This window comes from Nyctereutes procyonoides, unplaced genomic scaffold (assembly GCF_905146905.1).
Source record: "Nyctereutes procyonoides isolate TBG_1078 unplaced genomic scaffold, NYPRO_anot_genome, whole genome shotgun sequence".
In the NCBI taxonomy this organism is placed as follows: Eukaryota; Metazoa; Chordata; class Mammalia; order Carnivora; family Canidae; genus Nyctereutes; species Nyctereutes procyonoides.
The window spans coordinates 39,090,270-39,117,149 of record NW_026575043.1 but is presented as its reverse complement, the minus strand read 5'-3'; the positions used below and the strand labels follow the sequence as shown (position 1 = coordinate 39,117,149).

Genomic DNA, 26,880 nt, shown 5'->3' with positions numbered 1-26,880 from the left:
CCATGCCATGCTTAATAATCACTGGTTAGTAAAATGCCAATAAAGCAATTGCTTGTCTACAATTAGTAAAAATAGCTTCAATTATGAGATTAAACATCCATTCATAACAGTTCAAATGTCAGCCACTGGTTAATAATTCTCTAATGCAATTTATGTAATATATCAGTTAGAAAAAAACCACCACACTATTTCTATGAGTAAGTAATTATTTGTATGATAATGAAAGTGACTCCCATTTTGATCTTTTTTCTTAGCTTGAGAAAAACTAAGTAAGTGTGCACAGGTTAGAATTACAATATTCTTTATTCCAGAATGTGGAGTGAATTGGCCAGAAATGGTAATTTGTGTATTTTACTCCTTGAGTACTTTGACAGGTAGAAAGAATTGGTTAAAATATTGGTAAAACCCTTTTAGAGGTTCCTGAGGTCCAGGGAGAATGACTAATGCTAAACTCCACAATATTCTGTGTTTATTGTATAAATAAACAAACATAATTTACTGGACTGTCATTACTTCTCTGTGCTCACCTGAAACAGAGAGGTGAGGGAAAAGTGGGGAACAAGTATTTAGGCAGGAGACTGAGGAACAGGTATCTCATTGAAGCTTCAAAAACTTTCTGCAACCTTGCAATAATTAAATGTGATAAACCATGGAAAGTTTGAGCATGATTCTTAGATAATAAAGTTTAATAAATAAATAATACCCATTATCCTTGTTTTCCTTGTTATCATCATTGGAAAACAAATCATGTACCTCCCTTACTCTCTTATCTTCAGTTGTTTTCTGTCATATGTGGAATAAAATCCAGTCTTGTTATGGCTTAAGTGGCCCTCCATAATTTCACCTCTAGCTACCCTTTAGCCTATGGTTGTTATCACTCTTCCACTTGCTCATCACGTGCCAACCTCACACCACTGTCCTGAGACACACCACATACATGCCTGTTGTAAGAATTCAGCGTTTACTGTTCCTTCCCTACAGAGACATAGGGTTCACTTCCACACTTCCCTCAGGGCTGTCCTCACATGGGACCTCCTCAGGGAGTACTCCCTGAACACCTGTCTTGGGGAGCCCCCACCTTTAATCCTTTTAAAAAATTTTTTTATTGGAGTTCAATTTGCCAACATTTAACATAACACCCAGTGCTCATCCTGCCAAATGACCCCCTCAGTGCCCATTACCCAGTCACCCCAACCCCCTACCTACCTCCCCTTCCACTACTCCTTGTTCATTTCCCAGAGTTAGGAGTCTCTCATGTTTTGTCACCCTCACTGATATTTTCACTCATTTTCTCTCCTTTCCCTTTATTCCCTTTCACTAATTTTTATATTCCCCAAATGAATGAGACCATATAATGTTTGTCCTTTTCCGATTGACTTATTTCACTCAGCATAATACCCTTCAGTTCCATCCACATTGACCCACCTTTAATCCTGCTTTAACTTTCTTCCTAGCACTTTTTTCCATCAGATATGGAATACATTTATTGATTTTCTATCTTTATAACAAAGGCATACATTCTACAAAGCAGGAAATTATTTTTCACATATATGTTCTTTTTCATATTTGTATTCTGGGAACTAGTAGGCATTTAATGAGAGAGAGAGAGAGAGCGAGAGAGAGAGAGAGAGGGAGAGAGAAAGAATGAAAAATTCATTAATTTATTATTGAGATAAAGGCATTTATACCCAAGATCATGTACCTATTGGCGGACTTCTGCATCTTGGGCTTACTGAACTCAGGTCCAACACTTTCGCTACCAGAAACATAGATGCTTTATTGTTCTTATTATCCTATAGCATTTTTCCAGAGTCAAGATCTAGACCAAGTGAGCTGCTGGAATTTTCCTTGCAAATGTTTAATTTACTAAGCAATTGCTACTGTCTCCTGCAAAATGCTACTTTTTGCATAGGTGGTCAGTTTCTCTTGGCATCTCATTTCTTAATGAATACAGTTGATAAACTACTCATACTGCGGTGTTTGACTTAATCTGTGACTTGCTTCATGAGATATACATGAAAACCTCTAGAGACAGTGCATTAACCTATTAGAGTAGGCAGGGAATTTATACCCCATGAAAGACACTAGAGTTTCATGAAGATGTAGTTGGAAAAGAGTGTGAGGACAAGAAGAAATCAGAGAAAATCAGAAGCATTTGAAAGTTTGAAAATGTGACTATTTCATTTCAAAATGTGGTCCCAAATTTTATATCTGGAAAGAGATAAAGTCCTCTTAATTTTCCTTCCCCACTCTAGAAATCCATCATTTATTTCACTGAACCCAAAGATGAGAAGACACTAGTTCACTTATATTTTCCAGAGAAATTTTAGACAAAAATCAGGATGCTCTCACCTTCCTGCTATAAGAAGCTCTTTCTCTGATGCCTGTTTCCTAATCTTGGTGTAGAGGTCCATGGTGAAGAGGGTGCTGGCGCTGTTAAAGATGGAGGTCAGGGAGCTCATGAGAGAGGCCAACATGACTGACAGCATAAGACCTCGAAGTCCTGGGGCCAGATGAAAGTGCAAACATTAGTTAGGGATTGGACTCCATGATTTATGAGGGCCTTGCCAAACCAGAGAGTTGTTCAAAAGTGTTACCTGGAACACTTACTAAACTGACATGCATGGCTATCTGTCACCCCCTGCACTACATGGTTATCATGAATCCCTGGCTCTGTGGACTGCTGGTTCTAGTGTCCTTAATTCCTTATTACAGAGCCTAATGGTGTTGTGGGTGTCCTTCTGTACAGGCACGGAAATCCTTCATTTTTTTTTTTAACTCAATCAAGTAATCAGGAATGCCTGTTTTGACACTTTTCTTAATGACATGGTGATGTATTTTATGATTGTGCTGCTGGCAGGTGGTCCTTTCACTGGGTTCCTTTACTCTTACTCTAAGATTGTTTCCCCCATACATAGAATCTCATCAGCTTAGAGCAAGTATAAAGCATTTTCTACCTGTGCATCTCACCTCTTGGTTGTCTCCTTATTTTACTCTACAAGCCTAGAAGTGTACTTTAGCTCTGCTGCTCCCCAGAGCTCCCACGCAAGTGCAGTGGCCTCGGTGATGTACACATAGTCATACCCATGCTGAACCCCTTCATCTATAGTCTGAAGAACAGAGACATAAAGAGGGCTCTGAAAAGAATCTTTGGGGTTCCAGTGATGCAGTGGCCAGTCATCCTGGGGCTGAAGATGTGCCCATGATTGTAAGACTCATAGCCTCAGAGCCAGAAATGCCATTCTTTGATCAGGCTGTGAAAGTAGAATCTGCTCACTCTATTGATTTCCTGGAATTTCCATTTGTTTGAATTCAACTTCTCCATACCTTTAAGTAACTCACTTATTAAGATTCTGCTCTGTCTCATATACAGACTCTTTACCCTTTTCCATTTTCATATATCCCTAATGGCCTCTCTAAATTTAGATCACAAATGCCTGGAAATCTCTTTTTTAACTTAAATTCAATTAGCTAACATAAACTACCTACTTAGCTTCACATGTAGATTTCAATGATTTATCAGTTGTGTATAACACCTAGTGCTCATCAAATAACATGCCTTCTTTAATGGCCACCACCCAATTACCCCATCCCCCACCCACCTCCCTCCTTCAACCCTCAATTTGTTTCCTATAGTTAAGAGTCTCTCATGGTTTTTCTCCCTCCCTAATGACTTCCCATTCAGTTTTCTCTCCCTTATCATATGATCCTCTATGCTGTTTCTTATATTCTGCATATTAGTAAACCATATGATAATTATCTCTCACTCATTGACTTATTTCTCTTAGCAGAATACACTCTAGTTCTATCCACATTCTTGTAAATGGCAAGTATTGCTCCTGATGGCTAAGTAGTATTCCATAAAAAAAAAAAAAACTGACGTGCCTGTCAACATATATCATTGTGTGGCATTTCCTGCATATTTCCTGACCATTTGAGAATACTCAATAGAGAATTCTGGTTATAAATATAAACTTAGAGATAATTTGCTGGAACTTAAATCTGGGAGAGAAAAAACAGTGTGCCATCATCGTTCTTTGGGGAGAGAACCTCTCAGCTTCCTGAAGACTTAGGGAACTAGAGAGGGAAAAGAGAAGTAGATAGTTCTGTTGAAGTTTTTGGTGGAGAGAGCAAAGAGTTTTAGATATTATGGTCACTTCATCCTCCAGTTCTCTCTTATTAGTAATGCCCCTAAAACTCCTGGGACAAAGTGTTGAATGAGGTGAATGGGTGGTGTCACTTGTGGGTCATGCTCCCTTCCTCCTAACAATGCACATGTGTGTCAGAAAGGAGAAAAATCACAAAAGTGTTAGCTGATATTTGATGGACCTAAGGTACAAGATCACCTGGTTGTTCCTGAGCCCCATACTCTGCTCTGTTTCTGAACAACACAGAACACCTTCTAGCATCCTAGTAATTTAACTTTTTCACATGTGTAATTTGTTTTCTATCTCATTACACTAGAATGTGAGTTCCAAGATATAGGGGATTTTGTGCCTATTTCACTGATGTTTTCTAAGCATCATGGCAGTGTCTGGCACATAGCAGGCATTCAATAAATAGTTGTAAATTAAATAGACTGAGGTCTATTATTTGGGTATAACTGGTCTAAAGAAAGCAGGATAAATATTAACTTCTAGGTTTCTGACTTTATAAGTTTGTATCTATGCAAAACTTTTAATTTTAAAAAATATTTTATTTATTTATTTGAGAGAGAGAGAAAGAGAGCTAGAGACAGAGCATATACAAGCAGGGGGGAGGAAGAAGCAGACTCCCTGCTGAGAAGGGAGCCTGAAGTGGGACTTGATCCCAGAACACTGGGATCATGACCTGAGCAGAAGGCATAAGGCAGACACTTAACCAGGTGCCCCTATACAGCAATGTTTTAAAAAATATTTTATTTATATTTATTTGAGAGAGAGAGAGAACATGAGTTGGGGGAGGGACAGAGAGAGGGAGAAGTGGACTCAGCAGAGAGTCCCACATGGGGCTTGATCCTGGAACTCCAGGATCACAACCTGAGCCAAAGGCAGATGTTTGACTGAGCTACCCAGATTGCACTCTATGCAACCCCTTTTTTGACAAATCCATTATTTAAATGCTCTTGATTGCCTTGCCTTGGAAGACGTATTGTATCCAAAGGAGTAAGGATTCTTTTAATGGGAATTATATCTCATTCATCTCTGTATTCTCCAGGCTCAGCACAGGGCTGGTAACCTATAGAAAGTGCCCAAGAGGCAGCCCCGGTGGCTCAATGGTTTAGCGCCGCCTTCAGCCTAGGGCCTGATCCTGGAGACCCAGGATTGAGTCCCACGTCAGGCTCCCTGCATGGAACCTGCTTCTCCTTCTGCCTATGTCTCTACCTCTCTCTCTCTCTCTCTCTCTCTCTCTCTCTCTCTCTGTATGTCTCTCATGAATAAATAAATGGAATATTTTTTAAAAAGTGCTCAAAAAAAGTGCTCAAGAAATGTCTGAGGAGAAAGGAGAGAAAATGAGTGAAAATATCAGTGAGGGTGACAAAACATGAGATACATCTAACTCTGGGAAATGAACAAGGGGTAGTGGAAGGGGAGGTGGGCAGGGGGTTGGGATGACTGGGGGATGGGCACTGAGGGGTCACTTGGTGGGATGAGCACTGGGTGTTATGCTATATATTGGCAAACTGAACTCCAATAAAAAAAAGAAATGTATGATGAAGACAACTGAATTAATGGAATTTAGGATTATTAAGGATTATACCATAATCCTTCCACATGGTCCATTTGTAGACCAGGTCAGGTCTCTGAGGCAGTCCCAGCATTACAGTTTTTCTTTTTTTTTTCAGCTTTATTGAAGTATGATTGACAACAATTGTATATAGTTAAGGTGTACAACATGCTGTTTTGATATATGTGTACATTGTGAAATGATTACCACAATTAAGCTAATTTACCACAATTAAGCTAACTAACATATATATCCCCTCACAGTTATGGTTTTCTTGTTTTGTGGTGAGCATACTTGAGATCTATTTTCTTAGCAAATTTTAAGCAGACGTTATTATTAAGTACAATATTCCTGCTGTACATTAGTTCTCCAGAACTTATTCATCTTGCAACTGAAAGTTTGTACCCTTTGACCAACATCTTCCTATTTCCCCCACCCCTCAGCCTCTGGCAACCACCATTCTACTGTTTGTATGTGTTCCACTTCTTTAGATTCCACATATAAGTTACATTATGTAGTATTTGTCTTTCTTCATCCAACGTATCTCACCTAGAATAATGTCTTCTAGGTCCATCTATGTTGTTGCAAATGGCAGGTTTCATTTCTCTAAAGGCTGAATATATACTATTATCTGTACTCATCTATCTACTTATCTATCCGTCTATCATCTAAATGTGTGGGAAATATCAGAAAGGGAGACAGAACATAAAGACTCCTAACTCTGGGAAACGAACTAGGGGTGGTGGAGGAGGGCGGGGAGTGGGGGTGAATGGGTGACGGGCACTGAGGGAGGCACTTGACTGGATGAGCACTGGGTGTTATTCTGTATGTTGGCAAATTGAACACCAATAAAAAATAAATTTATTATAAAAAATTTAAAAAAATAAAAAAGAAAGAAAGAAAAAAATAAAATAAAATCACAAAAAATAAAAAAAATAAAAAAATCATCTATATATAATTACATTTTCTCCATTCATTTAAGCATGGACATTTTCTTACCATCAGGCATCAGTTCCAGCACCATCATTGGGTAGGCATAGTTAGTGCAGCCGACTTCAATGCCACAGTGTTTCACACATTCAGAAGGTACAATACAGGCCACCTTCTCTGAGGAGGGATTCAGATAAGTGGGTTCAGTGAGGGGGGTCCACAGGTAAGATCTACAACTATTGGACATAGAGACAAGTTGTACATCATGGGTGAGAGGAAAAACATTTGCTGGGACATTGGAGATTCAATTTTGAATTCCATAACATGAATCTGGTCCCTGTTTATTTCATACCTATAGCTCCCCTTGTACTAATGTAAGGGGCAGCGTTTCTCTTTGGGATATGGCCCAGCTAAAGCATTAAAGCAAATGGGGGGAGCTGATTCCATCCTCCAGAAAAGCTGCAAGAACATAAATTCTCCCACAGGCACAGAACTCCAGAGATAAAAACAACAGCCACAACAATAATATTCAGGAAGTTAGTTCGGTGTCCAGTCATTTAGCCCAGTGTTTTCCTCCTACATCTAAGAAGAAGTGTGACTTGTGATTGTTATTGGGGGTGATGTTCATGTAGGTTGAAGCCTCCCTTTGCTGCGTCAGTTGTCCAACCCCCTGGCGATTTTTTTTTTTTTGCTTAAACAATTTTATGACAACAGATAGCAAAAGATGATTTAAAAAACTCCCAGGATATTAACCCCTAAACACATTAGCTTCTTTTAGTTTTTTTTATTCTTTTCTAATCTTTTTCCACAGAAAAATGTCTTTTTTTGTAGCTATGGTAATCATTGAGATAATATTTTGTGGTCTGCTTTATACATTTAAACATAATAACTTAAGCATTTTAACAAGTTTTGAGAAAGTCTTTGGTCTTTTGTGTGTAATTGTCCATAAAGGGGGTATATAATAATTTCTTTGGCCATTTTCTCCTTGTTGGATATATAGGTGTCAAATATATCAAATTTTCCTGTTTCTGACCCTCTGCAAAAACTGTTATCTCTAACTGGAATTGTGTTTTTACTTCCATTCATAATGGGTTTTCTAGCTTATCAAGATTTTAATACATCTTAAAACCATTACTTAGAATTCAAGCATAAAAGAAAGAGAATTTATGAATCAATGGCTTGCCTGTGTATAGGATGCGGCTGATCATTCCTGGCATCACCATGAGGAACATGGGCAGTAGTTTCAGGTACCCACACATGATGCAGGCAGCCTTCACGTGAGACATGTTTTTACCTGATAGGCAGCGCTGCACAATTACCTGCCAGGAGAACATGACATAGTCATTAAACAACTAGAGGATGATTTCAAAGAAGGGGAGTGTTTCTTTTTAGGGATTAATGTTACAATAAGATATGAGTTCATGAATAGTGGAAAATAATGGGTGTCAGAGTAAAATCAGAACTCAAATACCTGCTCCTCTTATGTGAGTATTTGGTTTTGTGAGACACAGGTTTCTCATCTCTGAAAAAGTTCTCTCTCGTAGGACATTCTGAATATTTGGTATAATGTTTGTAAGACTTTTGTTACATATAAGTCAATGCACATCACTATTTTTTTTAATTTTATTTATTTATTTATGATAGGCACACAGTGAGAGAGAGAGAGGCAGAGACACAGGCAGAGGGAGAAACAGGCTCCATGCACCGGGAACCCGACGTGGGATTCGATCCCGGGTCTCCAGGATCGCGCCCTGGGCCAAAGGCAGGCGCCAAACCGCTGCGCCACCCAGGGATCCCCAATGCACATCACTATTATTAAAATGTTTACAGTTCTCAGGCTGCATTGCAACAATGGCCACATGCTTTTCCAGGTACGAAGCTGTCACTACTGATCTTCGCCACAAGTTGTGTTTAAGCAAACAATCCAATCATGAAATGGGCAAAAGACATGAAGAGAAATCTCACAGAGGAAGACATAGACATGGCCAACATGCACATGAGAAAATGCTCTGCATCACTTGCCATCAGGGAAATACAAATCAAAATCACAGTGAGATACCACCTCACACCAGTGAGAATGGGGAAAATTAACAAGGCAGGAAACAACAAATGTTGGAGAGGATGCGGAGAAAAGGGAACCCTCTTACACTGTTGGTGGGAATGTGAACTGGTGCAGCCACTCTGGAAAACTGTGTGGAGGTTCCTCAAAGAGTTAAAAATAGACCTGCCCTACCACCCAGCAATTGCACTGTTAGGGATTTACCCCAAAGATTCAGATGCAATGAAACGCCGGGACACCTGCACCCCGATGTTTCTAGCAGCAATGTCCACAATAGCCAAACTGTGGAAGGAGCCTCAGTGTCCATCGAAAGATGAATGGATAAAGGAGATGTGGTTTATGTATACAATGGAATATTCCTCAGCCATTAGAAACGACAAATACCCACCATTTGCTTCAACGTGGATGGAACTGGAGGGTATTATGCTGAGTGAAGTAAGTCAATCGGAGAAGGACAAACAGTGTATGTTCTCATTCATTTGGGGAATATGAATAATAGCGAAAGGGAATATAAGGGAAGGGAGAAGAAATGTGTGGGAAATATCAGAAAGGGAGACAGAACATAAAGACTCCTAACTCTGGGAAACGAACTAGGGGTGGTGGAAGGGGAGGAGGGCGGGGGGTGGGGGTGAGTGGATGACGGGCACTGAGGGGGACACTTGATGGGATGAGCACTGGGTGTTATTCTGTATGTTGGTAAATTGAACACCAATAAAAAATTAATTTATTAAAAAAAAAGAAAATTGAAAGGGCTAAACCTTCATCTCTCATTATTGGAAGCCAATAGAAATATCCTAAAACTGGAAAATCAAAAGGGAGCAATATAGTATTTATTTAAATCATTTGAGGATCAAATTTACAATCAAATTTTGATCCAGTGGGTCTGGGTAACTTCTGAGAGCATTTATTTCTCATGAGCTCCAAGGTGGTGACATCCACTCCAATGGTTCACTGATCAAGCATTGAATACAATGATTTAAAGAAGAGATATGCATACCAAAATAATTAACCGAAGGAGCTGAAAATGTTTGACTTTGAGAGACAAGAAAAAGATTAGAGAGCAGGACAACGGATATCTATTTTTCATAACAAGCCTTTTAGAAGTGTTTGACTCTTTAAATGATGTATGTGTGTGTGCATATGTGTGTGTATGTGTGTACAAAATAGAAAGTAGATGCTTTTCTATGAGAGGAAAAAGAGCAACATAAACATTTATACACCACACACAAACTTCACCTGATCTGTGCACCAGTACCACACAGCTACGATGGTCATTCCAAATATCGTTCCCGGCCATGGAAGATCCCCAGTGGCAGCATCTCGGAAAATGTGGAAGGAGTCAGCCTGAGGAGTGTAGCACTTGGGGCTGATTGTCAAGTTGTCCCCCTCAACTATGGATGGGATGGCATTCATGTACTTCTCTGTAAAACTCTCATAGCCTCCCACTTCGGCAAATGCTGCAAAAGTATTGGATAAAATGAAATCTTTCACAGAAATCTGAGACTCCTACTGTTTATTCCTTTGTGGTGGAGGTATCCACGCATCTCCAATTAGCCTGGTCAAGTCCTCAGAATTCTTAGAGAATCCATGTCTCTCTGCTATCTCCACTGTCATTGACAATGCTATCATGTGTTCACAATGCAGACAAAATGAATCACTCTTTAACCTTTCTTCTTATGTTGCTCTTGAAAAATTTTTTATATGTATATTTCTATTGGAGTTTGATTTGCCAACATATAGTATAACACCCAGTGCTCATCCCATCAAGTGCCCCCCTCAGCACCTGTCACCCAGTCACTGCATCCCCCTGCCATGTCCTCTTCCACTACCCCTTGTTCGAAAATTTTTATTTAGTGTCTAGGCTGATGGTAAAAATAAAAATGTTATCCAACAGACTGCTTTGATGTCTCACAACCATCCAAAACAGAAATAAACAGGTAACGGAATGAGACTAACAGAGTTAGCCATCAAAAAGCCCCAACTCCTCTGAAAGGACCAGAAGCAATGGTCTCTGTTCCTGATACAAAGCCTCGCTATTCCGACTTTATGCACAGTCTGGTTTTCTGATGCAATACTCTATTATTCTCAAGCTGCAATAAAAAATGGGAAGATAAGGAACAGAAATTGAAGGTAACAGTTTATGTGTGGTGAGATGAAATGGTGAGACTCAGTCCACTGGGGGGTCTGGAAAGGCAAGAGAAGCGTAGAAAAGAACCATAATGGATGGAAACCCTAGAAAGAAGAAGGATGAACCCAGGCATCTAGGCCCACTTAGTATAAGCTTGAAGAGTGCAAAATTCATCAGAGTATCATACATTCATAGAGTTGAAGTTGATATTAATTTACTTCTTCATTTCTTATTTCATTTAGCATCAAAATGTTTGTATGTGCCAAACATCTGTAGTGGGATCATGCACAAAATGAAAGTGCAAGACAGCAACTCAATCCAATGGAGGATACAGACCATACAAGGAAACTGTTCTGCTAAGGGGAATATGGTTTGTAACAACAATACATGAAGGATGCTAGGAGATGAGAGAGTCCCCTGTCTTCATCCTAAGGATAGGAGAAGGCTTAGAGAGATTGATGCCAGAGGTGCATCGCCAAAGCTAGACACCAAAGAACCATAAGTAAGAATAGCATAGAAGTTAGCTAAATAGAAAGTTTGTAAGGAATGGTACTAGCAGTTGTCTCTGGAGTTGCTCTGTACAACAGAACTTTCTGCTATGATAGAACTGTTCTATATCTGTGCTGTCCAATACGAAAATTACCAGCCATATATTGAGCATTTGAAATATGGCTAGGCAAGTGAGAAAATGAATTTTAAATTTTGATCAATTCAAATTTAAATAGCTGTATGTGACTAACAGTATCTACGTTGTGTCAAAATCACCAACTCTCTTTGTGAATTTGTTGTCTTCGTAGTTTTATCAGTTTTTGCTTCATATTATCTTCAAGCTCTATAATTAGGTGCATGCACATTCAGAGTTGTATTCAGTGCAGCTTTTTTTTTTTATTCAGTGCAGCTTGAGTGAGTGGAACGTGGTGGCTGCAGGACAAGGGAGGGATGTTTTTATCTTATATAAACTTGTTTTTATCTTATATAAACTTATATTAACTGTGTGCATGGATTTCCTGTGCAAAGATAAACAAATACCATAATGAAAGAAAACAAAAATAGGCAAGCTATAAATTAATCAATAGTGCTTGCTACATGACTTAAGAGAATGAACTGATACTAAATAAGCAAGAGTCATAAAGGAAAATCCAACCCGTGGTTGTATATTCTAACAACAGAGGGAGTAACATTGATAATTTCCATCTGAAAGTCATAATGAAGTTAACAGTTATCATTATGTTAGCCATTCTTAATATTTAATCTTTCATTTTATAGAGTCCATGTAAGTGGTTTCTGGAGCATTGAATCCCATGCACCAATATTTTTGTAAAATTATCAACCCAGTGACACTAATTTTGTCATTTCCAGACACAAACATATTAAGATTAAACCTGAGCAATAATTTTTTTAAAGGAAGTAGAGTTCTTCCTTCTCATTTCTTCATGCTGAGATAATATAGCAAGAAAGAAGTTCAGTAGATGTTTCAGTGATGTGAATTGTATAAATGGGTAGAACGTGTGACTGGCCAGATAGAACAGGGAGGCAGCAGTCAAGAGCAGTTGGCCTGAACAGAAGTCTCATGACTTCGGGCCCCAGGGCACTGCACACTATCATCACTTACCATACCCCATGAGAATAAAAGAACCTATTAGCATAATGATGGTCTGGAGGGTGTCTGTGTAGATAACTGAGGCCAAGCCCCCTGTGGAGAGAAAGAAAAGAATCAGGACATTTTATCCTTGTGCCCTCATCTCTTTGCCTTCACCTTTACGTTCTCCTCAAACCAAACCCTAGAAACTCAACAGAGAACATATGAAAAGCTATTGGCCATAGGCTTCTCTTGGCATCATTATCTCCTTGGTACTTATGTGTCTCATTGATTTCCTGTCTCCCTTGCCTGGCAGCCTTGACTCAAAGTTTCTATGAGTTATAGTGGAATTCTACCCTCATGTGAGTTTCTGAATATTAAATAGTAGAAAAGGTAAAACTTTATTATCATGAAAGCTTCTCTTAACAATCCTTTAATTCACTCCATTTAGCATAATATACTGGTCCTCAAAAATTTGAGCACAGCCATTTTGCTCTATATTGGAACATATTATTGTTTCATAAATTGAATGACAGAGTCATTGACTTATATTTTGCTTCATTGTTGTATAAACAACTTCTTTTTCAACTCTAGACTTGCCAGATTTTCAGTGCTATGGAAAAACAAATCTGATCCTGTAAATAGAAGACTCATGACTTCATCTTTCACTTATTTTGAAACATATGCTAAGCGTATGAAATGGCTCTAGAGCTAGCTTGATTGTTCCAGCAGTTATTTTTCTTTATTCTTTCCAACTGTGCTGGTATAATTTCATTTTCATAAGTTAGTAGGGGTTGGACATTGGGGGAATGGATGTGGCCCATGGGAACCTGCTTGGTCTGTTGCCACGTACTTCTTCCCTACAACAAACTCACTGCTCCAATTCTCCTCTCCTGATTCTACCATTCAGAACCCAGGCATCCTGGATTTGCCAGTTTCACATCTGAGCTGCTATTTCATTCTGACTTTCCATGTGTATGATATGCTGGATTCCAAATGCCAGTTTGGGTATTGAACACATGGCTGAGCCCAACTACTATTTCCCTACTTCACACCTGTCACATCATTATCATCAGTCAAGGTGCTCACACCAAATACTGAAGATTTTTTTTGAAATGGAAATGTTCTGGATGTGCAGTCAAATGCTTCCTTCTTCAATTTAGTAAAGAACTTTAAAAATTTTAATTCTAATATAGTTAACATACAGAGTTATATTAGTTTAAGTTGTATGATATACTGATTCCACAATTTCATACATCACCCAGTGGTCATCATGACAAGTGCCCTAAGCCCCATTACCTATTTCACCCATTCCCCAACCCACTTCCCTCTGGTAGTGATCAGTTTGTTCTCTACAGTTAAGAGGTTGTTTCTTTGTGTGTGTGTGTGTGTGTGTGTGTGACACACACACACACTTTTCTTTTGCTTTGCTCTTTTTGTTTTATTTCTTAAATTTCACATGAGTGAAATAATATGATATTTGTCTTTCTCTGATTGACTCATTTTGCTTAGCATTACACTCCCTAGCTCCATTCATATTGCTGCTTGATTCCTTTCTGCTGTTTCATTGTTAGTGTATAGAAACGAAACTGACTCCTGTGTTTTGATTTTACATATAGCGTATCACCCAGAGCTCATCCCATCAAGTGCCCCCTTCAGTGCCCATCACCCAGTCACCCCAACCCCCCGCCCACCTCCCTTTCCACCATCCCTTGTTCGTTACCCAGAGTTAGGTATCTCTCAAGTTCTGTCATCCTCACTGATATTTTCACTCATTTTCTCTCCTTTCTCCTTTATTACCTTTCACTATTTTTTATATTCCCCAAATGAATGAGACCATATAGTGTTTGTCCTTCTCTGATTGACTTATTTCACTCAGCATAATACCCTCCAGTTCTATCCACGTTACACCCACACTTTTGGATTAACATTGAGCGACTGTATGAACCAAGGTAATCCTGTTCCCTGGGCACTGACTTGAGCAGGGTTGGAAGAGATTTTGATGTTGGACCACAGAAAGTCAGGTTGAGTATCCCTAGTGATGGATCTCTGAGATGGAAAGTCCAAGAGTTGCAAGTAAACTGGACAATTCCCAAGTAGGTAGAAAGAGAGAGGGTGGGGGTATTCTTGAGAGAGAGAGTGGGCAGAGAGGCAGGAGGAGTGGGAGGAGAGGGGAACATCAGGTCTCAGAACTTCAGTGTCGCTTTTCAGCTAGTGGTTGGCTGGAGTCACAAAGGAACACAGGAACATCTATTCACTTCGGTAAAGGGTTATTTTCTACGAAGTGTTTGCAAAAGGCCTCCCACATGGTTACTTTATTTTTTTCAAAGTGAAAAAAATTATTTATTTTTCATTTGATTATTATTATTTTTTTATTGGAGTTCAATTTGCCAACATATAGCATAATAACCAGTGCTCATCCTGCCAAGTGCCCCCCACAGTGCCCATCACCCAGTCACCCCAATCCCCCACCCACCTCCCTTTCAACTACCTCTTGTTGTTTCCCAGAGGTAGGTGTCTCTCATGTTTTGTCATACAGGTCACGTTAGTGGGATTTTTCTTCACAACTTACTTTGTTGGGGAAGGCAGTCAGGAGGACTGTAGAGAGAGAGTAGGGTCCCCGAGTCACCTCCCCCCCCAAATTACCTAGATAACTTTCAAATCATCCTGAAAACCTACAAATTAAACCTGAGATTTAAGTGAAAACGGCTAGAACGCTACAGAAAGAAGAGTTGGCGCTTCTAACAAGTACAACTTGTTTTTAGCCAACCTGCATTGAGCAAAATGACTAGAAAGAAGAACTCACCACAAAACAATGAATCAGAAACAGTACTCTCAGCCATAGAGTTACAGAATTTGGATTACAATTCAATGTCAGAAAGCCAATTCAGAAGCACAATTAAAAGCTACTGGTAGCTCTGGAAAAGAATCAAGAGATTCATGACTGCAGAATTTAGATCTAATCAGGCCGAAATAAAAAATCAATTAAATGAGATGCAATCCAAACTGGAGGTCCTAACGATGAGGGTTAATGAGGTAGAATAAAGAGTGAGTGACATAGAAGACAAGTTGATGGCAAGGAAGGAAGCTGAGGAAAAAAGAGAAACAATTAAAAGACCATGAGGAAAGGTTAAGGGAAATAAACGACAGCCTCAGAAAGAAAAAAAAAAACTACATTTAATTGGGGTTCGAGAGGGCCCCAAGAGGGACAGAGGAGCAGAAAGCATATATGAACAAATCATAGCTGAGAACTTCCCTAATTTGGGGTGGGAAACAGGCATTCAGATCCAGGAGATGTAGAGTTCCCCACTAAAATCAATAAAAAGCATTAAATACCCTGACATTTAATAGTGAAACTTGCAAATTCCAAAGATAAAGAGAAGATCCTTAAAGCAGCAAAGGCAAGAGATACCTAACTTATATGGGAAGAAATATTAGGTTAACAGCAGACCTCTCCACAGAGACCTGGCAAGCCAGAAAGGGCTGGCAGGATATATTCAGGGTCCTAAATGAGAAGAGCATACAGCCAAGAATACTCTATCCAGCAAGGCTCTCATTCAGAATAGAAGGAGAGATAAAGAGCTTCCAAGATAGGCAGAAACTGAAAGAATATGTGACCACCAAACCAGCTCTGCAAGAAATATTAAAGGAGACTCTGTAAAAGAAAGAGGATACCCAAAGAAATAATCCATGAAACAGGGACTGAATAGGTATTATGATGACACTAAATTCATATCTTTCAATAGTAACTCTGAATGTGAATGGGCTTAATAATCCCATCAAAAGGAGCATGGTTTCAGACTGGATAAAAAAGCAAGACCCATCTATTTGCTGTCTACAAGAGACTCATTTGAGACCTAAGGACACCTACAGCCTGAAAATGAAAGGTTGGAGAACCATTTACCATTCAAATGGTCCTCAAAAGTAAGCAGGGGTAGCCATCCTCATATCAGAAAAATAAGTTTGTACCAGAGACTAGTAAGAGATGAAGAGGGACACTATATCATACTTAAAGGATCTATCCAACAAGAGGACCTAACAATCATCAATATTAATGCCCCGAATGTGGGAGCTGCCAAGTATATCAATTAATAACCAAAGTTAAAACATACTTAGATAATAATATACTTAATCTTGGTGACTTGAATGTAGCGCTTTCTACTATTGATAGATCTTCCAAGTACAACATCTCCAGAGAAACAAGAGCTTTAAATGATACACTGGACCAGATGGATTTCACAGATATTTACAGAAGTGCACACCCACACACAACCGAATACACATTCTTCTCAAGTGCACATGGAACTTTCTCCAGAATAGACCACCACTGGGTCACAAATCAGGTCTTAACTGATACCAAGAGACTGGGATCGTCCCCTGCATATTTTCAGACTATAAAGACTTGAAATTAGAACTAAATCACAAGAAGAAGTTTGGAAGGATTTCAAACACGTGGAGGTTAAGGACCATCCTGCTAAAAGATGAAAGGGTCAACCGGGAAATTAGAGAAGAATTAAAAAGATTCATGGAAACTATTGAGAATGAAGATACAACCATTCAAAATCTTTGGGAAACAGCAAAAGCAGTCCTGAGGGGGAAATACATCGCAATACAAGCATCCATCCAAAAACTGGAAAGAACTCAACTACAAAAGCTTACTTGCACCTAAAGGATCTGGAGAAGAAACAGCAAATAGATCCTACACCCAGCAGAAGAAGAGAGTTAATAAAGGTTTGAGCAGAACTCAGTGAAATAGAGACAAGAGGAACTGTGGAGCAGATCAACAAAACCAGGAGTTGGTTCTTTGAAAGAATTAATAAGATAGATAAACCAGTAGCCAGCCTTATTAAAAAGAAGAGAGAAAAGACTCAGATTAATAAAATCATGAATGAGAAAGGAGAGATCACCACCAACACCAAGGAAACACAAATGATCTTAAAAACTTATTATGAGTAGCTATACACCAATAAATTAGACAATCTAGAGGGAATGGATGCATTTCTGGAAAACCACAAACTACCAAAACTGAAATAGGAAGAAATAGAAAACCTGAGCAGGCCAATAATCAGGGAGGAAATTGAAGCAGTCATCAAAAACCTCCCAAGACACAAAAGTCCAGGGCCCAATGACTTCCCAGGAATTCTGTCAAACATTTAAAGAAGAAACCATAGCTATTCTACTAAAGCTGTTCGGAAAGATAAAAAGAGATGGAGTACTTCCAAACTCATTCTATGAGGCCAGCATCGCCTTACTTCCAAAACCACACAAAGACCCCACCAAAAAGGAGATTTATAGACCAATATCCCTTATGAACACAGATGCAAAAATTCTCAACAAGGTACTAGCCAATCGGATCCAACAGTACATTAAAAAGGTTATTAACAAAAAACAGAAGGTTATTCACCATGACCAAATGGGTTTTATCCCTGGGATGCAAGGCTGTTTCATTCCTTGTAAAGCAATCAACGTGATAGGACATATCAACAAGAGAAAAAACAAGAACCACATGGTCCTTGCATGATAGATGCCGAGAAAGCATTTGACAAAATACAGCATCCATTCCTTTTTTTTAAAAAAAATTATTTATTTATGATAGTCAGAGAGAGAGAGAGAGGGGAGAGAGAGAGAGAGAGAGAGAGAGAGAGAGAGACAGGCAGAGACATAGGCAGAGGGAAAAGCAGGCTCCATGCACTGGGAGCCTGACATGGGATTCGATCCCGGGTCTCCAGGATCGCACCCTGGGCCAAAGGCAGGCGCCAAACCACTGCGCCACCCAGGGATCCAGTACAGCATCCATTCCTGATCCAAACTCTTCAGAGTGTAGGGATAGAAGGAACATTCCTCAGCGTCTTAAAAGCCATATACAAAAAGCCCACAGCAAAATTCATTCTCAATGGGGAAACACTGGGAGCCTTTTCCCTAAGATCAGGAACAAGACAGGGATGTCCACTCTCACCATTGCTATTCAACATAGTACTAGAAGTCCTAGCCTCAGCAATCAGACAAGAACCAATAACACCCACTCAAATTGGCTAAGAAGAAGTCAAACTCTCCCTCTTCGCAGATGACATGATACTGTACAATGAAAACCTAAAAGACTCCACCCCAAGAGTGCCAGAACGCATACAGCAATTCAGCAGTGTGGTAGGGTACAAAATCAGTGGCCAGAAATCAGTGGCATTTCTATACACTAGCAATGAGACTGAAGAAAGAGAAATTAAGGAGTCAATCCCATTTACAATTGCACCCAAAAGCATAAGATACCTAGGAATAAACCTAGCCAAAGATGTAAAGGATCTATACCCTAAAAACTACAGAACACTTCTGAAATAAATGGAGGAAGACACAAAGAGATGGAAAATATTCCATGCTCATGGATTGGAAGAATTAATATTGTAAAAATGTCCATGCTTCCAGGGCAATTTACACATTTAATGCAATCACTATCAAAATACTATGGAATTTCTTCAGAGAATAGGAAAAAATAACCTTAAGATTTGTGTGGAATCAGAAAAGACCCCAAATATCTAGGGGAATATTGAAAAAGAAAACCATAGTTGGGGCATCACAATGCCACATTTCATGTTGTCCTACAAAGCTGTGTTCATCACGACAGTGTGGTACTGGCACAAAAACACCCATAGATCAATGGAACAGAATAGAGAATCCAGAAGTGGATCCTCAACTTTATGGTCAACTAATATTCGACAAAGCAGGAAAGACTATCCCCTGGAAAAAAAGACGTCTCTTCAATAAATGGTGCTGGGAAAATTGGACATCCATATGCAGAAGAATGAAACTGGACTATTGTCTTACACCTACACAAAGATAAACTGAAAATGGTCAAAAGATCTAAATGTGAGACAGGAATCCATCAAAATCCTAGAGGAGAACATAGGCAACACCTTTTTTGAACTTGGCCACAGCAATTTCTTGCAAGATACATCCATGAAGCCAAGAGAAACAAAAGCAAAAATGAACTATTGGGACGTCATCAAGATAAAAAGCTTCTGCACAGCAAAAGAAACAGTCAACAAAACTAAAAGACAACCTACAGAATGGGAGAAGATATTTGCAAATGATCTATCAGATAAAAGGCTAGTATCCAAGATCTATAAAGAACTTATTAAACTCAACACCAAAGAAACAAACAATCCAATCATGAAATGGGCAAAAGACATGAACAGAGGTTTCACAGAGGAAGACACAGACATGGCCAACAAGCACGTGAGAAAATGCTCCGCATCACTTGGCATCAGGGAAATACAAATCAAAACCACAATGAGATACCACCTCACACCAGTGAGAATGGGGAAAATTAACAAGGCAGGAAACAACAAATGTTGGAGAGGATGCGGAGAAAGGGGAACCCCCTTGCATTGTTGATGGGAATGTGAACTGGTGCAGCCACTCTGGAAAACTGTGTGGAGGTTCCTCAAAGAGTTAAAAATAGACCTGCCCTACGACCCAGAAATTGCACTGTTGGGGATTTACCCCAAAGATACAGATGCAATGAAACGCAGGGACACCTGCACCCCGATGTTTCTAGCAGCAATGTCCACAATAGCCAAACTGTGGAAGGAGCCTCGGTGTCCATCGAAAGATGAACGGATAAAGAAGATGTGGTCTATGTATACAATGGAATATTCCTCAGCCATTAGAAATGACAAATACCCACCATTTGCTTCAACGTGGATGGACCTGGAGGATATTATGCTGAGTGAAATAAGTCAATCGGAGTAGGACAAAATTGTATGTTCTCATTCATTTGGGGAATATAAAAAATATTGAAAGGGAATAAAAGGGAAAGGAGAAAAAATGAGTGGGAAATATCAGAGTGGGAGACAGAACATGAGAGACTCCTAACTCTGGGAAACAAACAAGGGATGGTGGAAAGGGAGGTGGGTGGGGGTTGGGAGTGACTGGGTGACGGGCACTGCAGGGGGCACTTGATGGGATGAGCACTGGGTGTTATTCTATATGTTGGCAAATTGAACACCAATGAAAAATAAATTAAAAAAAAGAAAGAAAAAAATAGTGAAAGGGAATAATAAAGGGGAAAGGAGAGAAAATGAGTGGGAAATAATAGTGAGGGTGACAAAACATGAGAGACACCTAACTGTGGGAAATGAACAAGGGGTAGTGGAAGGGGCGGTGGGTGGGGGGTTGGGGTGACTGGGTGATGGGCACTGAGGGGGGGCACTTGACGAGATGAGCACTTGGTGTTATGGTATATGTTGGCAAATCGAACTCCAATAAAAAATATACAAAAAAGCCAGTTTTTCTTGTTTTTCCGTTTGGATGACCTGTCCAATCAATGTAATTGGGGTGTTAATGTCCCCTATTGTTGTATTACAATTGATTAGTTATTTTCTTTATGTTTGTTAGTAACTATTTTAGGTGTTTGTGTGCTCCCATGTTGGGTGCCTAAATATTCATAATTGTTATATTTTTTTGGATTTTGCCCTTTATCATTATGTGGAATCCTTTTTTGTTGTTTCTTTTTAAACTCTGTTTTAAATTTTATTTTGTTCAATATAAGTATTGCTACCCTGGCTTTCTCTTGACATCACATGCATGGCAAATGTTTCTTCATCCTCTGACTTTTAATCTGCAAGTGTCTTTAAATCTGAAATCAGTCTCTTGCAGGCAGCATATAGATGGGTCTTAATATTTTAGTAACTCTGTCACCCTATAATACAGAGGATTCTGTTTGCTTGGCTCTCGTTATGTTTCTGGGCCTGTGCCTGACTGTCATATTGAGAATAAAAGGGTAACCACAAGCCAGGTGGTGACAAGGCTAATACTGAAGTTGCTAATTCCTGCTTGGTATGAGATCAGCAGAAGATACCATGATTAAGTTAAACAGGCAACAAACTCACCAGTGATTGTGTAAATAGCAGTGATAGCCAAGAGGATGAAGATCGCCAGGTAAAGATCCAATCCCAAGGCCAGTTTGATGAATATGGCTCCAGAAAATATATCTGACTAAAAAGGGAACAGTCAGGATGGGAAAGAAACATGCTCTGCATCACTTAGCTCTTCACCAATGAATTCCCACTAATATTTGCTGTATATAAACATGGCATTTCTGCAATCCATTTATGAACTCCTTGGAAGCCAGAGCTTATCCTCAGAGGATTGATTATTGGACTGACCATACAGAGGAACAATGAGTAAGTGAACAGAAAGTAAGAAATGTCTACACTATAGCTTGCTCAGAATACTCTCTCATGATTGTATGCAGAAAAACAATGATAACAACTAGAGTGGTAAATATAAGAGCCACAGTAAAGCATGGTTTTTGTTAAGGAGGAGGATGCTTGAGCACATTTGAGGTAGTAGAAAATAAGAAGAAAATATGATAGAGGGGTAATTACGAAGGAAATTTCAGAAACATCGAGAAGAGATAGGATGAAGATAGGCACAGGTTGGGAGGTTGGCCTTTGACAAAAAGAAGACTCTTCATCTTCAGACTGGTGAAAAGGAGGAAAGAAAGAGGCAAATGTAGATCGTTTAAGTGGGAGATGAGTGGTTCACGCTTAAATTTTTTAGATAAAGTGGGAGATGAGGCTTTCTGATAAGAGGCAGAGGTCTAGTGGCTAAAAAAAGTTGTGAATCATTTAGAATAGTCATTGAGAGGACCAGAGAAAAATCCTAATGTAACACAGACAAAAGGATTATTGGTTGAGGTTTAGAGGCCAACAGAGTGTACTGCAGAGATGATGTGCACCCTGCACTCTCTGGATGTGTGTGCCTTCACAGCATCCTTCCCAGCTTTCTGGATCTTTTTTCAACACAAACTTGTGCTAGTCCCACTTGGATCTGCCCCTTCAACTCTGACCCTCTCAGGTTCCATATCAAAAACCCAAAACCAAGCCAAAGGCTAGACACATCACATAAGCATGTTGGCTAGAAGCACACAAGGAAACATCCTTGGGTGCATGCACAGAGTAAGTGGGAAGCTAGTTTGGAGTTTTTCTTGGAGAGTTCAATGTAAGAAAAGATATACAAAGAAATTGAGGCTATGTGCAGAAGAGTGATTGTAAGGATGGATCATGGAATTGAAGAAAAAAGGAAAGCATGAGCGAACTGAGGGATAGGATAAGATGTCAGGATTCAGAATTGGAGGAATTAAAGGTAGGTTTCTTTGTAGAACTTGAATTTGGAAGAGGTGTCCAGGATATGATTAACTTTCCCCCCCTAATATTTGAAATAAAACCTGACATATCAGTGGGTGAAAAGCCTATTATTAATTGTCTGAGCCTAGAACCTGACTCTGAGTTATGAACACAAACTGCTTTCTGCTGCTTTATCAGTGAATTTTCAAGGAATTCAACTGCTGTGTAAATTGAGGCAAGATTAAACTTTTTACAAAATTGGATATTTGCAAAAAATTTATTTACCATTTCTGAAAAGCTATCTCCTAGTGATGCCACTTATTATATTTGAGTTGCCATAAAACATACCTGCATCTGTCTGCATTTATAGCTGTTACATTCATCCTGATTTACATAGCAAGGGGAGTTATTTAACCACAGCATTAACCACTTGTACATTCATGCTGAATCATTTACATATTAAAACACACATTATCATATTATGAATTTCTTGACTTTCATTTCTCTTATATAGTGCAATTAAGGCATTAAATTGATAGTTTTGAAATTACATATAAGCCTCTATTACCAATGATTTTTTTCACTGTGGTAAGATAAATAACATAAAACTTGCCATTTTAGTATGGATGATTCAATGGGATTAATTAAATTTACAATTATTATAAAGTATTTCTCATGAAAAAAGCAACTCATGATCCAGGGATTTCTTTTGTTATTAAAAGATATTATTAGGATAATTGTCATATCTGAATAAATCCTGTAGGTTACATATTATTTTGTATCGAGATTAAGTTCCTGACTTTTAAATTTGCAGTTGGGCAGCCCTGGTGGCTTAGCCACCTTCGGCCCAGGGCGAGATCCTGGAGACCTGGGATCGAATCCCATGTCGGCTCCCTGCATGGAACCTGCTTCTCCCTCTGCCTGTGTCTCTGCCTCTCTCTCTCTCATGAATAAATAAATAAAATATTTAAAAAAATAAAATTTGCAGTTGGTTTTCTAAAAGAATATCAGTATGTTTAAAGCATACAGACTGAAATATTTAGAGGTTAAGTTGCATCATGTCTGCAATGATTCTCAATATAATGTTGGTATAATTGGAAGTATTATTGGAGATTAGAAACCAGTGAATAAGATGATCTCTTTCAAATTTGGGGCAGGGGAGACTGAAAGCTAACCCTTTGTTAACTTCTCTTAATGATCTGTTTAATGAAAAACTATAGCAGACTCTGTTATCAGAGTGTAGTAATATACAAAAGGTCGTGTGTAAGATTAATCACTATTAATATCACTTTAAAGATAACCTTGTAGGTAAGAATGAACCCCTGCCACTGTGTCTTTCCAGCCAACCACAGACCTTGCATAGTTATACCCATGCTCTTGGGCTTTCCTGCTCCCCCATCCAGCTCCATAAGAATCCATGCCCTCCTCCCATTGGGAATCTTCCACTTCTGGACACTGCATCCCTCAAGGTCCTGTGGTCACTGTTACTTTGCTCCAGCACCTTGTCATGTTCATATTCTTTAGGACTACAAAATGTAGATGTCAGAGCCAGAGGAGAAGTGGGAGATCACTGAAATTCAGTCACTTGTAGAACATATAGTCTCCTCTGCTTCTTTGGGCCTTTCCTAAATTTCCCATCCTGAGGACTTGTTTAAGCACTGTGCATCTCCCCCCCTCCCCATGACAATGATGTCCAATTCTACTCTCCTGGGACCACCCCTTTTCATAAGTGTCTGTAGTATGTCTCTTCTACTTGTCCACACATCTATTTCAGCTCACATCTTAATATATTTTCATATATTGTCATAAAGTGCTAATGATTTCATGTGTATAGTTTTTATATCTTTAACCATATAGTCAACCCCTAGAGCACAGGAATCTTTATTATCTCTAGCACAGGTAGCAATATACAGTGGGTGATGGAAAATGCTCACATTGCATTAGGAAGCTCATGCCATCTAATCTGAGCAGCTGGTTTACTTACAACAAGGACTCAACAGAAGAGCAAATATGAGGATCAGATTCTTCTCTCATGAACTTCCTAAACCATAAACTTGGAGGAAATTATTTCATTAGTCACCAAACATGAAGAGAAAATGTTACTCTCTTTGTTTTCTACAAGTGTTGTTGAACCTTCAAATTCCTTTCTTTTCTCTTCAGTGATTATCTTCCAAGGAACTTTCCAAAAACTTTAGAATTCTTCTAACACTTATTTGTGACATCTGTATTATAAGAGCAGTCTTAGATAAAATAGAATAAATTTAAGAAGTTAGTTTAATGATATAAAGAATTTTCCATTTGGTTCATGTGCCAGATAAGTTGAAAATGAAAATATAAACCCCCTAGATTGGTTCTGACAAAGAGAATAAGGAGGTTATTTTGCAGTAGAAAGCAGGGGACCAGAAAATCCTTCTCTTTTCTACTACTAAATAGGTGTTTTTTGAATGAAACATTTTGTTCCTCCTGTACCTCCATTTTTTCCCATATCCTTAATGAATAGGTAGGTTTATGCTCTGGAACCTCTCATGACTTGTAATTATTTTACTCTATGAATGCAGGATTTCTAAAACTCCTTTTCTTTTTTCATAAAAAATTGGTAGTAAGATCCTAGGTAGGTTAGGACATCCATATAGCCAGACACATAAAGGTCATCAATAGTTTATACACCAATTTCTCTGATTCTAGCATTCTAGTCCCACCAAAGTAATCTTAAGAATTGAAAATGCCAGAATCACTGAACTCACTGAGATTCTCAAAGCCACACAGATGAAGAGGGAGAGGACAGAGAGGTAGATCTGGAGTCTCTTCCCACCAAACCTCTTCCTCAGATATTCTGGCATTGTCATCACCTGCAGAAATAGACATCAGCAGGGATTCACTTTCAGAGCACAGCACATTCAGATTATTCAACACTTAGTAAGCACTTGTGCACCCGCACGTGTGTAACTGTGTGTGTGGTACCTTGGGAATACAGAGGTGAGAAAAGCACACTCCCTTGAGAGAGCAGGCTTTACTCCAAACATAGGCATTGGAATCAGATGATTTTAGAATCTAGATCAGGCATTTACTAGAAGTGTGACCTTTGGCAATTGACAATCTCTCTGACCCTCCATTTTCTCATCTGTAAAGTGGAAGTTTAATATGAAAGTACATGTAAAATACCCACAACACCAAATGTATGGCAGATTCTCAATAAGTAATTTTTATTGTTTTCACCAATATTGTTGCTGTCTAGTAAAAGTGATATTATTTATAATTAATGAACCACAATTAATGGTTACATGATAAATTGATAATTAAACTGTTAATATATACTTGGGTATATACTTATGTGATTATCTTTACTGGGAAGAAGGGAATTATATTAAATCCCTACTTAGAGAAAAGTCTGAGATTATCATTACTGAAACATGAGATTAATTATGTGATGTGTAGGTAGTATAAAATGTGCAGTTTTCCAGTTTCTTCATAGCAGATTAAGCTCATGATTTAATCTCCCCCAGTACAAAAGAATACATACTTATATAATATCAAAAGCAAAAAAGGAGCTCTTGGTGGCTCAGAATTTGTGTGAAACTCCCTCAACCATTGCACACTACATTAAAAAATACATGCGTGAGTTCTGTGGCATTGGTCCATTGGTCCAGAACTCATGAAGGAGAGCATCCTTCAACAGAAATTGTTCAGGCCTGGTATTAGAAAGGACCCAAGATGAGCAAAGAAAGAATAAATGGTGGCCTACAGAGGTATGAGCCAGGAGGCTTGGCTGCTGAGCACCCTCATCCCAGGAATTATTTCAGGATACAGCACATCATGGTCTGAGTACCAGCAGCAGAAGAAAAACATGTGGGAGCTAGGTTCAGAGAAGCACAGAAGTGGTTGACAACACAATGGTTGAAGGGGAGTTGGTGTAACTGTGGTATATCCTACCCTTAATTTAAAAAATAAACTAAAAATCTCAGAATGGCAAAAATTAGAATGAAGAAAAATACCATGTGTTGGTGAGGATGTGGGAAAATGGGAACCTTCACAATAAGTGATCAAGAGGACAGCTGATTGCAGCCATTTTCAGGAGTGTGTGATAGCATTTAGTGGATTTAGGTAGTAAGTGTAAGCCCAGAAATCCTGGGGCAAGTGATAATAACATGGTGTCATGATTGAGCAGAAAGAATGATTAAATCAATGCCTGACTGATGCAAGAGAACACCTATAGATACTCACGTCTGCCTTGATGTATATGGGGACAAAGACCCATCCTAGAACCAGCAATAGCAGTAGAGCCTGCAAAAAAACCCAGAAAAGAATATGTAGTTCAAGAGACTTGGCTTGTATCACTTCATTATCTCTAAGTCTGAAA

At 39.0% G+C, this 26,880-nt stretch overlaps 1 protein-coding gene across 1 annotated transcript in view; it reads right to left on the bottom strand.

Annotated features, from left to right (window-relative positions):
- Positions 1 to 26,880, bottom strand: part of LOC129508121 (solute carrier family 5 member 4) — a 43,012-nt gene that overhangs the window by 12,846 nt on the left and 3,286 nt on the right. The window contains exons 4-11 of the mRNA XM_055323064.1: positions 26,745 to 26,804; positions 25,268 to 25,372; positions 21,285 to 21,390; positions 12,436 to 12,516; positions 9,932 to 10,152; positions 7,820 to 7,955; positions 6,706 to 6,813; positions 2,353 to 2,503 (exon numbers count right to left, since the gene is read on the bottom strand). Coding sequence (XP_055179039.1) covers positions 2,353 to 2,503; positions 6,706 to 6,813; positions 7,820 to 7,955; positions 9,932 to 10,152; positions 12,436 to 12,516; positions 21,285 to 21,390; positions 25,268 to 25,372; positions 26,745 to 26,804 — 968 coding nt within the window. The remainder of the gene's footprint in view (positions 1 to 2,352; positions 2,504 to 6,705; positions 6,814 to 7,819; positions 7,956 to 9,931; positions 10,153 to 12,435; positions 12,517 to 21,284; positions 21,391 to 25,267; positions 25,373 to 26,744; positions 26,805 to 26,880) is intronic.